We start from the raw sequence: 17320 nt of genomic DNA on the forward strand, positions 1-17320 counted from the left end.
GTGAGTGATCAAAATTAAAGCACTCTTCAAAACAGAAGAAATCGTGTTAAAAGATATGATGGCAATGACTGAAAAGTGGGTTTAAAAAATCATAGGCTGCTTCATCGTGTACAAATGAATATAACCTAATGTAATGTAAATGTCAAACATATGTAAAACGAGAACATCAACTATTACTTTACTTGTAGGATTAGAGAAGTGAAAAAATAACTACACAGAACAAGCAGCCTCTTGGTGTAGGAAACTTGTGCAGTGAACAGAATAATAATTTCAGTTTATTTCTCTTCCTCTAAATTCACTCATGATTTGAACGGGATGGATTTTCTTCTTAGCCGACCCTTTCCTGACAGCTGCATAGATTTCCTCTGGCTTCTCTCTCTTAATCAAAGGCTTCTTTTCTGGAGCCTTCATCCGCCACATCACCACAGGGTGTCGTGGGCCAGCAGGACTTTGAATTCTGATAATCTTCGTAGAGGCGATATAGGACATCTTCACTGTCTGCACCACGGCGTTCATCAAGTTCTTGGCAGCCTGAATTAGTGAAGTCACGCTGTCCAACTGTAATCAGAAACACAACTGTTAACAGCCTCAGAAATCAAGCGAGCTGTAATCAAAAACAAACATTTAAAATGCAGGTGATCTTTGTTTCCATTTGTGCATTCCATGTAAGGAATAAGCCAACATGAATGCAGAAGGGTCAAAAGTTATTTGCAATGTTGGATAAATAGAAGCTTGAGGTGAGGACAGAGTTACTTTAACGGTGGACATTTTTTTATTTTTATTTTTTTGCATTTGTAAAGCATTACATCCAGTCTTTTCTTACTGGAAACCTAAAGACAGCACAATTTTAAAAACAAACCCAAGAACAATACAGTAGAATCACTAAATCACAGTCTTAAATATACCGAATTTTTTGCTGTATAAGACTCACTTTTTCCCTCCTAAAAAGTAAGGGGAAATGTTTGTGCGTCTTATGGAGCGAATGCAGGCTGCGCAGCTATCCCAGAAGCCAGAACAACAAGAGGGATTGCTGCTTTCACTGCGCACCGATCCCTCTTGCTGTTCTGGCTTCTGAGATTCAGAATATTTTTTTTTTTCTTGTTTTACTCCTCCAAAAACTAGGTGCGTCTTGTGGTCTGGTGCGTCTTATAGAGTGAAAAATACAGTAATTTTGGCTATAATTTGTCTTAGAAATGATGTTACACATCTTTTAATCCCCTGATCTTTTGTGATTTCTGAGGTCTGCAAATTTGATTGAGAAGGTTTATATAGAAAAAATATTAACTGCTTGATCAAAATGTTCTCAAAGCATGCATAAGATAGATAGATAGATAGATAGATAGATAGATAGATAGATAGATGATAGATAGAAAGAACTTGGCTAAAATCAAATATATCTATAAAACTATCAGAATTAAAAGCAAATATTAAAATCAACAAAAGACTTATGTAGGTAATGGAACTATGTATCTGGATTATTGTGTCATTCTAATGAGGAGTAGGACAACTGTGCCATGTCTCCAAAGGATGGAGAAAAAGAAGCCAATGGATACAAGAGTTTTTAGAAACAAACTGAAAGCATACACTATATCTTAATATTTTTTATGAATGGTGTATGTTTGCATGTATATTGATTTCATTCTCTGTGGAGGAAACACACAGTTTTCCAGAACATTCAGGAAAACTGATGCCAGTTTCTAAATAAAATCCTCTTACATCCATAAGTTTTTTTCTCTAACATTTTCTCACCCCTAATTCTGCTTTGGGACTTTGAAGCAGGCTTCTAACTCTGTCTCTGCAGCTGGGTTGGAATTATGCAACGTATTGGTCCGATCCTCATACAACAGCTATGGTGGGACACATGTAGCCCTATCAGATAGTTTGGTACTACCCCCAGCCAGGGGTGGAGCTTCATGCTCCGGCACTGGGGGGGGGGGCGCAGAGAGCAGGTGGGGGCAGCTGCGATGGCACCCTGGCTGGGATCATTCTTCCTCATGCTAGTACTTTCCCTGTTTCTTTTTTCACAGTAAACTTTTAAAGTCAGTGTTGATATAGCAAATAAGATTTAACAACAAAGGAGTTCAGCTTTGCTGCTTAGTAATAGAAAGCAACAAGCTCTAATTGCTCAAGACTACAATGAGCCTTGCCTTTCTAGTTTTGCAGCTAGTTTTGTATTATTTATTTATAACATTATTTATAGCCTGCCTTTGGGGGCATAGCCCATTCAAGAGAACTCACAATGTCATAAAAGCATAATACATAACCCAAGCTTTAAAAAAGTGAATAAAGGAGCAGTACAGTATTAACAAAAACATATGCCAGTTAAACAACAGAAAATTCCTGTAGATGTATTGTGCCACTGTTTAAATACACCTAAGTTGGGGGAGGAATTCTGGAACTCTAGAAGAGCAGAAGATTTTTAGGCAGATGATTTCCAACATGGACTGCATAGCATTTGAACTGTGTCATATTTCATTTTTGTGTATGAGCCTCTTGGTGAATGTTAAAATTCTTCAGCATTTCTTTCCATGTGCTATGAATTCCACCTCCAGCTTAAGCTGCCTTTGCTGTTGTCATTTTGCACTAGAAAATTGGCAAGGGATAAATTTACTGTAATTCATATCAATAACCTGAATGAATAACTTTTAAGCTTCGAAGAGTCACTGTGCTCATATTTAATTATAAGGTTGACAATTTCAATTTTGAAATGCAGCTCCTTTTTGAATAATTTTAAAGAATACTCTGTTCTGGGGTTTCTGCCCACCTCCTCTTGAAGATCCATCTGATTATTCTGAACATGTTTTGAAGTTTGGCTTTTGTAACTCCCGAACACAATTTGTTTCAAAAGCTACTATGGAATTAAGTGATAAGAATTTGTACTGCATCATGAGAATGTGATCAGAATGAATTTCGTAGTGCTCAGGAAGCTGCATTTGGGGGGGGGGTTGTGATATGCACAACAGAGTGACCAGTCATTTTCAGCCAGTATGCCTTTCACTGAGTCCAAAGAATAATAGAGGTCCACTATAATGCTTGCTCTATCATGTGCATATGGCACCGTACAGGCCCCGGCACCACTGGAGAGGCTAGGGGATTGTGGACTCCTTGGTTCTTTGCCAATGCTAACCCTATTTCTTCTACACAGACATGCTCCAAACTCCAGTTGCCCATGCCATTTCTGCCACAGGATGACTGCCTGTATGTCAGTATGTATCAGTGTTAGAGGGCATGCGTTTGTCTTGTGTGTAGTGAGAAAAATAAATAAAATTTGGACAATTGAGAACTAAACACATGACTCCCCCCCCCCCAAGAAGGGAATTGTGTTAAGGGTTCTGGGGATTGTAGCTTTGTGAGGGGTAAACTGCAGTTCCCATGTTTCTTTAGAGGAAGCCACTTTAACTGTATGGTGCATACACAGCTCTAGTGTGTGTAATGGCTGGTGTGTCGGGAAGGCTAGGACTGGGAAGGCTCAGGTTTTAATCCCTTGTTGGACATGACCTTATAATAGTCATCACCTTTTACGTTAACCTACTCAGAGAGTTATGGAAAGGAGAAAACCATGCAAGCTTATTCCAGAGATGAAGACAATTTACTCCAGTGAGCATTCTTTTAATTTGGCATTCTTGGCAGCGATTGCCTTTTACTATTCTGTTTTGTTGTTGGTTTGTATATTTATGACTTTGCATTTTATTATTTGGGGCTGTTGTACAAGGAGCCACCTTGACTACACTTTAGGGTAGAAAGTTGGTTCCAAACAAACAATACTTCACTGATTTCCAGTACTAAAATTCTACATCGACTGGTATCTGCATTCTTCCCCTTCAAAAAACACTTAAAATTTAAAACAAATTACATAATTACACCCACCCCCAGGTCAGGCTGCAGATGGAAATGAACATGAATTGTAGTAGATTTGTGGTTCAGTCACAGTCCTTTAGTCTTTGCACATTACAGCAAGCATAGTTTATAGTTTTACCCACAGCCTGTTCCATACATCTCTGAGTAACGTTCTGCAGGGAATCTAACGTACTCAAGGACAATAGTCACTAGGATACCTTTTTGTCTTTCTCTGCTATTCTCTACAGCCTCTTCAAGGCCTCATGCCATCATAACCAGAGAAAACTGATGAAACGAGAATCCACATAAACACAAAATAGACAAAATATTTCTTTACAGCACCCTGAAGTTAATCTTTCAAAGATGCTTCTTAGATGACACTTTGCCATCAGCATCCTCTTCCTGAGAAAAAAATGTATGCACCTTTTATCAGGCATACTCTGATATAAATCACCACTTTCCCCCTTCCAAATATAGTCAGGAAATTATCAAGCCCCGTTTCATATGCAAAATAAATTTGAGAGTGGGGCAGAGATGCTATCATGGGCATAGCCAAGGGAGCGCAGGGGGGCAGCTGCCCCTCTGATCAAGTAAAACAATAGAAACACTTAACTAACAGACTAAACACATCACTTCTGGGAGGCCCACAAAAGTCCTGCCCCCCCCCAAATCCTGGCTACGTCCATGGATGCTATGCTAGTTTCCTGACAGGTGTGTTGCTATTGCTTACTGGGGGGGGGGAGAGGTAGGACTATTGGGTATTTTGGCATGTTGTTGGAGTACCAGATTGGCTCTGCCTGTGCGTTTCCACTGAGTCAAGCTCCCTGACATTTCCCATTAAGTAACAGCAGCCCACCTGCCAGGAAGCAAGCATAGGGGTTCTCCCCCACCTAGTGAGCTGTTTCTGCCAATCCATGTGCATGGTGGCTCTTATGAAGGCAAACCCCTGCCCTAAGGTGGCATGCCATACGATTTTGATCCAGACCAGATTTTGCTGCAAACTCCCTGCCACTGTTCTCCCTCCCCTCCCCTGCCCTCCCCTGCCCTGCCCTTACTCAGCTCCATGCAAATTCGAAGCATTGTGACAGTGTAAGAAGGGGAATAGGCAGAGGGGTCTGGTGTGACTGGCGAGCATTGTGAGCAAAGGAAGAGTTGGAGCAGAGGTGCCTGGGGCATCTCCAGATGGAGAGATTCCTGCCCTCCCCACTCCTTTACAAGATGCTTCTGCATCCTTGCTTTAGACCAATTTTCTTTTCTGTGCTTAATGTGAGAATTGTTTTGCTGCCAAGGGCTGCACTTTATATCAATATGTCTTCTCCAGGCTGCCATCCTAGAGGAAAAAGCAGAGTGTAAGAAAATAGGGGGAAATGCAGGTTAAACTGTAATCAGCAGAAGTAAAAGCATTTCTTCTTTGATCCTTAGACTGACAGGACAAATAAGAGCTTGATATGTCATTCCTATGCTCCCCTCCAACTGAAATCCAGTCACCTCTGAAGTATTTCAATGTTTACAGCCAAATAATTTAACCCATAGTCTGGTCATGGAAATCAGAATCAGATTCAAAGTGTACAAACGAGAAGACTAATGAATGTTCTTTCATTCCATCTACATTTTGCCTTCCATGCCATTACTGCAGCTGCTGAATATCTGTAGCAAATTCTGGCAGAGAAGGGAAACTGGAAGAGAAAAGGGCAGGCCATAAGGAATACAATTTAAGCAGAAGGTCAACGCGTAACTGAGTTTGGCAAAAGCTATACATAGTTAGAATTGGCCAGAAATCAAGTATCTGTACATCAAAAGCAGCAGTGAAAAAGGAACGGTGGGTAGGTTCTCCTGAACTATCCAAAATCTGTTCTGAGGCAAGCCAAACAATTAAAACTTCTGAGGAACAAAGACAATGAATGTGTAGCTTTCTAAGGCAGCGTTTTCTCAAACCATAAGCCTTGGGCCACTTTCCGGTGAACCTCAGTGCCACTGCCTGCCCATCACTACCTCCGCCCACTACTCACGCCATATAGCCTTAAGTTGGACCAGCAGCTCCTTGCATCCTGAATAAAGTGGAGGTGGGCAGAGACCAGGAAAAGATAAGTTGGGGAGAGTGGGAAGGAAGGTCTCCCTCCTCTGAGAGAAAAGGGACTAAGAAAGTTTTAAGGAAATGATAAAGTCAGATAAAATGTTGTTGTTGTCTACATAAACTGTGAAAAGAAAGGAAAGGGATACGAGCGGAAAGCTGCTTTAAGAGGAAGAAGTGAATGCAAAAGGACCAGGGGGAAAGGGATAAAATAAATGGCATGGGATGGGATAAGGTTCAGCTGAGGAATGGCCCCAACTGGCGTACCAGCCAAAGCTGGTTGAAGGCACTTGTCAGGGAACTGCCATCCGCTCAGGGGCGAGAGGGGAAAAGGCAGATGGATTACAGAGAGCCCCCAAAGATCGTGGGAAGCAGCACTTCCTCAGCAGAGGAAGGTAGCCACGCCTCTAGTGGAGAGGAGATGCAGGGGGCGGAGGAGGCAAGGCAGTGCCAGGATACCTTGCTGGAGCAAAGCGGGGAGGAGGGAGGTGCCCTGTTACCCAAGCCTTCCTTGCGCAGAAAGCTTCCGTGCAGAGAGGGAAGGCGCAGACTGGGGGTCAAGAAACTACTCTGCTGGGGAAGGTTTAAGGACCGCCCACTCTCAGATTCTGCCAGTGAATTAGCAAGACATGGAATATAGGCGCTCTGCATTCTAAAGGTTTTTATCACTAATAAGAAAGCTTTAGAACAGACTATTGAGGCATGTTGCCTGATTGCTGTCGAGCAACCAACCGATACCTTTAACAGCACTGCTGGCCACTATTAACAAAGATGGACCCAGGAGCAACCCCGGGTTTCAGATAATGGTTCCAGGGGACATAATTCTCATGCCTATGTAGATACTTATCATTAGCTCGGTGTGAAAAAAAGATATCAGTCTAAGAGCATACCAAGTTAAAGAGCAGACTGCAGGGGAGAACTCTTGGGATATGTGTGTGTATGGTTGTGCAGAAGGTCAGGAGAAGAAGGTGGAAAATTCACAATATAAAAAAGGACTTGCCTAAAGTGAAATAGTTTTCTTTCTTCTTGCCTGCTGCATTGATTTTCTGTCAGATGCTCTCTTCTATTTAGCAGTTCATTTGTCATTATGCCAGTTGGTGGTATTTAGGATGATTATGAAAAGCTGGATGTGTTATCAGTTTTCTGTTTACTTTACAGCATTAGAAGAACTTTATTAGAAGAACGTGTAGGATTGTTTGGTTGTGACTGATGTCTTATTCTCAGCTTCTCCTTGCCAGGGCTTGTTCAACCTTCCTGTGGCTGACCCCAAACAGCCCTTGCCCATGTTGGCAAAATATGGTTGGGGATCCAGGTAGGTAGCCGTGTTGGTCTGACGCAGTCAAAATATATTTTTAAAATTTTTAAAAATTGTCCAGTAGCACCTTAGAGACCAACTGTGGTGGGGGAGTAATGTTTGAACCTCTCTTCTGCATGCCCTGGAATAAGAGCTCTTTGGCAGTGGAACAGACTCTCATGAGAGGTGGTGGACTCTCAATCCTTGGAGATTTTGAAGCAGAGGTTGGACGGCCATCTGTCATGTATGATCGAGTTGAGAGTCCTACATTGCAGAAGGTTAGCTAGATGGCCCTTGGGACCCCTTCCAATTCTACATTTCTATTACTCTGCAAGTATGGATCACCAGCAAGGACTTTTCCTCTGCAATCACAAGAAAGTGAGCACATTTGATTGCGCACTTTAGTAAACCATTTTTTTACACATGCAAAAGCTTGGAGAGCAGTGAGTAAGCAGAAAGGATTGCGGTTGTTTTTATGAAGGCTGTTTCTATTTACAGCTTTAATAAGTCATACTGCATGAGAAACAATATCCCACATCCCCCCCAAAAACTCCACCATGTTGTTTTGCAAAAATCTGAATTACTGTTACTGCATTCCTATTGCAGTTCAAGTCTCTTTGTTATAGTTGTTAAAGCTATTTGCATATTGCCATGGAACATACCTAAATGATAAGCTCTCAAACTTTATAATGTAAAGGTAAAGGACCCCTGGACAGTTAAGTCCAGCCAAAGGTGGCTATGGGGTGAGGCACTCATCTCGCTTTTCAGGCCGAGGGAGTCGGCGTTCGTCCACAGCTTTCCGGCTTATGTGGCCAATATGACTAAACCACTTCTGGTGCAACAGGACACCTTGATGCTTCCATTTATTTTCCTGCTGCAGTGGTACCTATTTATCTACTTACACTAGTGTGCTTTCAAACTGCTAGGTTGGCAGAAGCTGGGATAGAGCAATGGGAGCTCACCTCGTCACACAGATTCAAACCGCTGACCTTCTGACCGGCAAGCCCGAGAGGCCCAGTAGTTTAGACCACAGCACCACCCATGCCCCCTAATTTTATACTTCATTTTGTGTATACTCAAGCTATTAACAGTAGTAGAAGAGTGGTCAGTCGTTCACTACGGTAGCTCAGCAATTTGTTCTATGAATGTTGATTCTGCCACTTTACCAACAGGTTTGTTTTCTCCTATGCATTTCCCACTAAACGTATTCACAGAGTGTTTATTGTTATAAGAATGAAGGGAACCACTGGAGGAAAGTATCGTTTTTGTATTCTCAGTCACTGGGACAATTCATCTTTCTCACATATTTCCTGGAGTGCATTGATATTCCTCATAATAAAAGGATGGCAAGGTATGATGGCAAGAAATGAGTAAAGAATTATACAATAATGCCACATTTAAATAAACAGGATGGGATCGTGTACAGAAGGAATATTTAACTAAAATTGAATCTAAACATGCTGTTTTTTTAAATACCAATCCTACACTTGTGCAGTGGCATGTTTGCCCATAACTTTGGCATAACCACCATATAGTATCAGCCTTTTTCTTGATTTTGCTCTAGTACAGCAACAAATGCATCCCACTTTCCCCCATTATGTTTTCTATGTGAGTAATGCGAAGTCTACCTGCTATTTTAAATAATTATTTGGTAATGCAGCATGTCTTGAAATTGGTGCACTACACTAATAATGCTGCTATCAAATGTATCTCTCCCCACCCCCACCCCCAATCTAGCCTGAAAGATCTTTATGCTGAGGCAACAAATACAATGTACATTAGAATATTCACATGTATCTATGTATGTATTCCTTCCAAATGTGGGCTAAACTGCCGCACCCACAAGAGACTAAAATATTCGTCTCATGGATCTGATATTTTGTCTGATTATAGTGCAGGTTGTAACCAGAAGATAATGGTATAATGAAATGACCTCAGGACAATTTGCACTTACTGCTGACATGATGAGTTCTCCGCCTAAATTCTGTATTTCAGCTTTAACTTGACTGCAGATTTTGAGCTGGTGGGAATACAGTTTGATCTGTTCTAGATAAGCCAGTAAGTCCTGCTTACATGATGGGTCTTGACACTAAAAAAAGAAGGAAACAATATTTCATTTTGCTAGCAATTTTTATTTTTTGGAATACAGGTGAATCCAGTCCAAGAGACCGCATACATATAGTAGTATTTTTTTAAAAAAGGTTTTACTTGAAAAGCAGGCATCCATGCTACAAACTCCCGACATTTTAAACAATGGTTCTCTAAATATCTCACTTCTCCAACACTACCTATAAGGTGCATGCTACAAAAAACTTTTTTTTTTCTTAACTCAAATGAATCACATTCTCAAATCCTTGACCTTGACATGACTGGATTTTTTCATGTCCGGTTCAAGAGCACACATTGAACATCATGCCCTAGTCTAATCTTGCTCTTTTGTATCATCATTTGATTATGCCATGTTCCTTTTGCAAGAAAATAATTATGATAACATTTTATTCTATTATATTGGTAGTAGAACCAATGTGGTTATATAAACATATTCAGGTTACTGAATATGTTTTCTAAATATTTTTAATATTTCTGAAATGAATATTTTTTAAATAATTTAAGCCTAATTTGATGTACTCAAATTTGTATATAATACTCAATTTTTACTTTTTTTGGATTTTTTTCTTGCTAGGTCTTATTTCCTTACATGTCAGCATATAATGTTCTAATTTTCATAACTTCAAATTCAAATATCCCAAAGTTAAAACATGGCTGCCCTCTCAAAAAAACCTTTATTATTTTAATTTTTAAGATGAACAACTTGGTTTCATTAATTTTTTCTATTACAGCTATGGATTGTAGGAAAGTTGTACAAAATGGCTACCCAGTAGCCATTCCCTCCCTCCCCCACGTCCAAAAATGTAAAATTTTCATTACAAGGAATAAAAAAACCCATAAATTTCATTCTTTATCGAGAAAGAGCATGTCTTTGCAATAATTTTCAACACCAAAAACTTTGGGTTGCCTCATGCCCGCACACTGTAAATTCAGCTTTTCGAAACCTAGTTTTTTTCACCCAAAAAACTAGGCTACAAGTGCATTTATTTAAAAAAAATTTAGGCATTTATAAAATCTTTTGAGTGCTGGTGTATTTTTTTCTGAAATCCTCATCATTTTATTGAGCTCTGTGTAAAATTTCAGAGATCTGATCCTTGGTTATGGAGGGAAAAAATAAAATGTACACAAGGGTATCTTGTGCCAAGGGTCTCGAGGGACAGACAATGCAGATTTGACAAAACATTGAAGTGCTATAAAATTAAAACCGTTTGAGATAGAGGGGGGGAATTAAGGGGGTTTCTTTCAACCATAAGGGAAGGGTGTACAGCAAATTTCATCAACATCCAATACGGAGGGTGACATGACCTCGTTGAAATGACCCAATAATGAAATGAGTAGCAGCACTAGAAGGTAGCACTTGATACATTGGATACTCATCTTCACAGCCCTGTAGATGTCCTGCTGCATCCTTCCTTTCTTTATACCTTCCAAGCACTTCTAAATGTAACACTTAGGTGTACTTGACAAATACAAGGAGATGGCAGTTGCTGCTCCCTAAAATGTCCTCCCCCCCTAGTTGACCAATTGGAGATGGAACAAGGCAACAGAGAATCTAGAGGTGTAAAGGGCTAAGGTAAAGTAGCTCCCACTGACATTTAGCATTAGTCCAAACTTCTCTTTGTCCAGGCATCCATTACTAAAATTAATAATGACATAGCTGACCTTCCTCAGTCTATGCAGTAATGAATATTTTTATGTGGACATTCTCAGGCACACCTGTTGATGATATTTACTGCGCAAAAAAATACATGGGAGTGGCTGTTTTAAATAACTAGACTTCATTGCTCAATAATATTTTCAGCGCAGTGTGGTGAATGAAGACAGGCATTCCAATCCAGCATTTGGCATGTGTTGCTTTAAGATAAGCATATGGAATTGCACAGAGGAAACGTGAGCTTGTATAAACTTCCATATTAATCTGGGCTACTGGGAATGGAGTTTGTAACTGGCTGGATGGCGTGTGTGGGTTGCATGGAGTGTGTGAAATTTGAATTTCTGCACGTATTTCTGCCTTCCTGTATACTGGCAATGCATGTTTGGAACACTTTTATTTATTTAATTTCTGAACCACTTCTAGTTGAGATTCCTGCTTTGCAGGGGGTTGGACCAGAGGACCCTCAAGGTTCCTTCCAGCTCTACAATTGTCCACAGTGATTCTAAGCATCCTGAAGTTAAGCTTTTACAATACAACAAAGCGTGTGTAACAACACATTAACAACAGTCTGTTTTGATATCACACAGAATAGACCTTCTCATAATATGGTATCTGCAGATTGCCCTCTTTTGTACAACATAGTGATTGGTTGGATAGGTATCTAATAGATATGCTTTTTCTACAACATGGAGCGATATAATAGTGTCATACTGTCTCTCCCCAACCCCCTCTCTCAGTTCAATGTATTGCTATTTAAAAGGAAGCGCCACTGTGTTCAGCTGGACTTACTCCAAAGTAAATCCATAACATAGCCTCTGTGTGTGTGTGTGTGTGTGTGTGTGTGTGTGTGTGTTTATATATATATATATATATAAAATTGTTTATGTATTCTGATCCCCTTCAAAAGCAAAGCAGTATAATGCAGATTAAAATCACTGTTGTGTGTCATATGACCATTAGACACTACCAGTTGTCGTGTTAGCTATTGTATGGTTACCATGATATTTCCCGTAGGAACAAGAATTCCTTTCATTCTAATGAGTGTCTGTCATCCAAATGATAACAGAATTAGCCATTTCATTTCTCACAATAAAAAGTAATGATCAAGTGGAGCTGAAATGGGCAGATTCACTGAAAACAATGGTAGCATATTCATTGATTTCAATGGGTAAAGCCATTTTGCAGAATAGCTGGGGAGGGGGTTAGTTAATATAATTCCATAATTCAAAATGCTGTAAACTGCCTCCAGTATACATTATGTGGGTTTTGCTTTACTTCCATCTCATCACTTTCCAAGGACATAAAATTACTTTGCTGCTGTACTGATTCTAGTAATGGCTAGTGCTACAGATCATGGCCATAATCCAGTACGGATCAAAGTACACTTAAGCCTATTAAAAACTAAATGTGCTGGATTGTCGCCCCGATACCGCTTTCAGTGGCTTCTCATCAAATGGTGCATACGTTGAAATTGTATTTAAGCTATTCGAAATAACACCCATGACTGTGCTTATTGTAATTATACAACTGTGATTTTTGTCTCAGTTATTTTATCATCAGCTAGTACCCTTTAATGGTAGTTTGGTGATATGCAACAAAATGGAATATAAATGAAAAAATAAATATATTAATTACAGTTTGCTTTAAGTCTTTGGCTCCCACCGCACAGTGATGGTAGCATAAAGTGTATTGTTATGGCTGCCGGGTGACTGTCCTTTGTTAAATTGATTACTTGCCTATAGTCAAAGATGATATTTTGGTGTTTCCTCCTGAATGGGGCAATTTACTTGCAGGCTGGAGTTTGGGATCAGACAGGGACTATAAGGCAGTTGGCAGTTCTGAATTTGGGCGAAGTACCTGAGCCTGAAGTTCCCCTTCAGTTTTGCAGGTAGCTTGTTCCCAGTGCAAACAAAACTATCCTCTAATAGTGGGAGATAATATTTCTGCAATTTAAATAAATGAACCCTTAGCAGATTTATTTTTAGAGTTTATGAATAAGGGTTGCTGATATATTTTAAACCTGCAATGAAAATGGGTTGTAACCTGAATGAATGTGGCCACTTGTATTGCACTGTGTCCTATTTCTTTAACCAGAAATAAGAAGTAATGTTGTTTTTCCTGTAGATTTTCAAAATGGCTCCTGCTAAAGTGAATAATCTATACGATGTAGTTAATGTTAAGCCACAACACATATTTTTTTCCCAGAGGCAAAAATCTCAAAGCCTAATTCAAATGGTTTCACAGTTCCCTATTTTGATGATATGAGATTGTATGCAGCTTGAGTAAAAGTCATTCATTTGAAACTGCTCTACTTTATGAACTGGAAAAGGTCAAAGAGATGCAACAATGAGTCTTCATTACACAGTGATTGCTTATTTCAGCTGCTCTCTCGCTTTAGAAGCTACATGGGGAAAAGAAAAGAAGGGTTTGTTTTTCTAACTTGCATGTAATATGGGATACTGAAAACTCTCTCTTACATTATGGCCAAGGTGCTGATTGGGAAAGGGGTGTCAAGATAATAGAGTCTGCTCTGTGAGGTATTGTGAGTAATAAACTGATGTATTCTAATGAACGGACATTATTGGTTGTGACAAGAAGACCTGTAATGACTCTGTTATTCCCAGTTTAGGGAACCAGAGCGGGGAGAAACTATGAGAAAGGTATGTTCCATCCTGAGAACAATCAAACAATCCAGGCCCCAGTGGTTGGGGTTGTGTGCACATATCCAGGCGAGATAATTGCAGTGGTGCCTATCAGCTATTAAGAGACAAGGGGAGATCTAAGTCTAGCACCCTCATCTGAATAGCCAATTTATGCTACTTTCAGTTTTCTCAAAGGCTACATGCACCAGCTGTAGCAGCTGCACCAGGGAGCAAACTGCACATGCAGCACCCATTTGCACCCATTTGCTGGACTAGGGCAGATATTTGCACAAGGTGAGGACAGGGAAATGCTTAGAAAACAGCACATCAGAAAACTATGGACCATGCTAAGCATGTCCCTGCTTGCCTGTAAAGCATGGGAATGCTGCTTTGCATATATCAAAATAAGCTTGTGGAAGAGAGGAAGGATACCTATTTCCTTCCCTGGGTTGGCTGCTTTAAGCTGTTCTCCCTTAGCCTGGTTAACTTTCAGTATCAGCAGAGGCGGCGGCTTTGTTCATGTCCTGAGCTTTATATAAATGGAGAAGTGCATGTTTGTTAAACACACAAGGTACACTGGGGCACCTGGCTTTACTTCTCTACAATATTTGAATTAGGAGAGGCCTTGTAAGCCCTGGACTTGATGGTGGGCTAGAGGAGGACCACTAAAGTGACTCTGAATCCTGGCAAGATGGAGGCACTGTGGGTGCATGGATTCCACGTATGGATATTTGGTTAACTGGCTGCTTTGGAGGGAGCTGTACTCCTCAAAGAGCAGGTACATAGTATGGAGGTGCCCCTGATCCATCTTTGTTGCTAGAGGCCTAGGTAACCTCAGTAGCTGTGAGTGCTGGTAAGAAAATTAAAGCCATTGGGATAGCCTGACCGCAGACATCCATGTGCTTGTAACCTAAAGGCTGGATTACTGAATTGTGGGGCTGCCCTTAATGTTGGTCCAGAAGGTGCAAACTGCAATTGCTTGACTTCTTGTTTCAGCAAGGTACTGCCAAGACATTACACACTGTTGATAGAATTGCATTGGTTCCTAATTAGCTTCCAGACCAGGCTCAGGGGGCTGGTTTTGGTGTATAAAGCCTTATACAACTTGGGATCAGAATACCTAAAAGATTGGTTCACCCCTTATATACCCAGTTGTGGCACCTACTATTTGGAATTCCCTCCCCTTCAATATTAGACAGGTGCCATCTGTCATCATTTTGGAGCCTACTCTTTCTATTTCAACAAGCCTTTTAAATTGAGATATTTCCCAGTCTGCATTGGAATGGTTTTTAAGAAGTTTTTATTGTTTTGTGGCTTGTATTTTGCCTTCATGAGCTCTTTCGGTAGGAAGGGTGGTATATAAATATGCTAAATAGCATTAAAGAAATACTATACTATACTGTGGTACCTCGGTTTTCAAACGTCTCCGTTGACGAATGTTTCGGATCTTGAACGCTGTAAACCCGGAAGCAAATGCTTCGGTTTTTGAACATGTCTCGGAAGTCGGACTGGAAACGCAGCTTCTGCTGAGTGCAAGACCTTCAAGCCTAGCTTGTCGACTATTGAGTTTTGGTTTTCAAACATTTCAGAACTCGAAAAGTCTTCCGGAACTGATTGCATTCAAAAACTGAGGTACTGCTACTGAGTGAACTGGTGGCAGCACAATCGTAAAGTTTAGTTTATACTAAACAAGTATCCTTGATATGTAGCCTTTTATTTTTAGACTAGCTAGACTGCATCTGAAAAGTGAACGAATTCTTATTCCTGATATAAGAGAAAATAAATTAATGTGTCATTTCTTCTTCCATTTTAATTTAACTGCACATCAGTTCCAGTGTACAGCTCATAATAATTCAATTGAAAAAGTAGGGTAACATTGAGGTAACATCTCAATGAAACAATGGAAATTTTTATGAAAGGAGTGACAGGGTTTTAAAGTCATTTGACCAAGACAGTTCATTGGCAAATATTGATGTGGCTTATGTACTCCTGGTATAATAGTTTACTATGCCACAGTTTGCCAGCTGTGATAATTCTTAGGTGTTCTTCTGACACAGAAACTGGACTTTAGATGAAGGGAGCCACAAATACAAAGAATATGAAAGTATGAAGCATGGTAACAGTTGTATTCATCAACTACTGTGTTAACTACTGTGTTCAAATTATTATACATACCTGATTAGAAATTAGTCTTGCAAGCATATCCATTCTTGATCCTGACTCTGAGATCATTTTTGCTGCATTAATAACATCTGATGTATTCTTCAGTGGGCCTCTACCCCTTAAAAAAGAAAAGCAATAAATATAATGAATTAAGTATGTATTGCAATTAGTGATGTTAAGTTCTTGAGAATAATCTTTTGGACAATATTCTTGAGAATATTCTTGATTAATGAGAATATTAGAGAATTTTCATTTAAAATAGGAGAATACTTATTTTAATGCATTGAAAATGATATAATTTTAATGCATTGAAAATTAGTTAATATACATGTTTATTCATGGGTAAACTTGTTCAGATGGCAACCAAAAACTGTACAGATACTTTTATTCAATGGGGCAATGCAGTGAATTCACATTCTTTGATTTTTTGCACCAAACTTGAAATTGAAAATTCAATGTGAATGACATATATTTACCATCAGCTTTGAATTCTAATTATGTTGTGTATGTATTAAATGTAGCTTTTAAAGTAAAAGGAATATTTAAAAAAACCTCAGGTCGGCTACATGAGTATATTCTTTAATAAGCATATATACACGGTACAGTATTTTCAGTACAACACTAATAAAATTGATATAAAGTGGGGGGAATCTAGAAAACTTTCTTACTGGTCAGCAGGTCAGCACTGTTGACATATAGGGAAACAATAGTAAAGGAAACAGTGAAAATACATAAGCACAAACCTACTTGTCACTTGCAAGTATCAAATTAAAAAGTAAAACATGTTTTATAGTTAAAGTTAGACCATTCTAGGGTGATGGCACCAGTAATTATCATGTTAAGGTTTGGTATAAGGAAACTCCGTAGTTTAATCGTATTTTATTCTTCTATTAGAACATGTACATGTTATAGGACAAGTCAAAGAATACAATTGGCGTGTTAAAGTTTGATAAAAGTAAATTCAGTAATAGGCTATCTTGTGCTTCTAATAGCTCTAACACTTAATAACTGTTTTGGTGACTAAAACACAGTTTGATAAACAAAACTATATGCATACATACAAAAAAGAAGCCATTAACATTAAATATATTATCATTATATGATAATATATTTCCGTATGTCAATCTCTGGTAAATGGCACCTTGTACCATTGAATGGCACTGTAAAAACCAGTTACTGGCACTAAATAAAAATATAGAAACGTCAACTGTTTAACTCAAGGCCACTTCACATGCTGTTACACATAATTGCCTAGGCCTAGGGACTTTAAGTGTATAAAGCATTAAAGCTACTGTAAAAAAAAAACCACACTATATGGCCAAGGATATAGAATTGCTAAGAATAAGGTCACACCAAAATAGGGGGCAAATAGTATGTTGAAATACATACAAATTCAAATGTTCATCAAATTAAATGAATAGCATTTTTAAAACTTTTTTTTTTTTAAGTTTTCTGTAACTCACATTTCAGAACTGCCAATGGTGAATGACACAATGTCCAGTAATGTAACTGGATCAAAAAATCATTATTCATTACTTAAACTGGTAATA

At 39.2% G+C, this 17320-nt stretch overlaps 1 protein-coding gene across 7 annotated transcripts in view; it reads right to left on the reverse strand.

Annotated features, from left to right (window-relative positions):
- Positions 1 to 231: 231 nt before the first annotated feature.
- Positions 232 to 17320, reverse strand: part of CTNNA3 (catenin alpha 3) — a 577974-nt gene continuing 560885 nt past the window's right edge. For all 7 annotated transcript variants that reach the window (XM_053388388.1, XM_053388387.1, XM_053388385.1 and 4 more), the window contains 3 exons: positions 15783 to 15888; positions 9157 to 9291; positions 232 to 558 (listed from right to left, as the gene is read on the reverse strand). In XM_053388388.1, the coding sequence (XP_053244363.1) occupies positions 271 to 558; positions 9157 to 9291; positions 15783 to 15888 (529 nt within the window). In that variant the 3' untranslated portion in view covers positions 232 to 270. The remainder of the gene's footprint in view (positions 559 to 9156; positions 9292 to 15782; positions 15889 to 17320) is intronic.

This window comes from Podarcis raffonei, chromosome 5, assembly GCF_027172205.1.
Source record: "Podarcis raffonei isolate rPodRaf1 chromosome 5, rPodRaf1.pri, whole genome shotgun sequence".
Taxonomy (NCBI): Eukaryota; Metazoa; Chordata; class Lepidosauria; order Squamata; family Lacertidae; genus Podarcis; species Podarcis raffonei.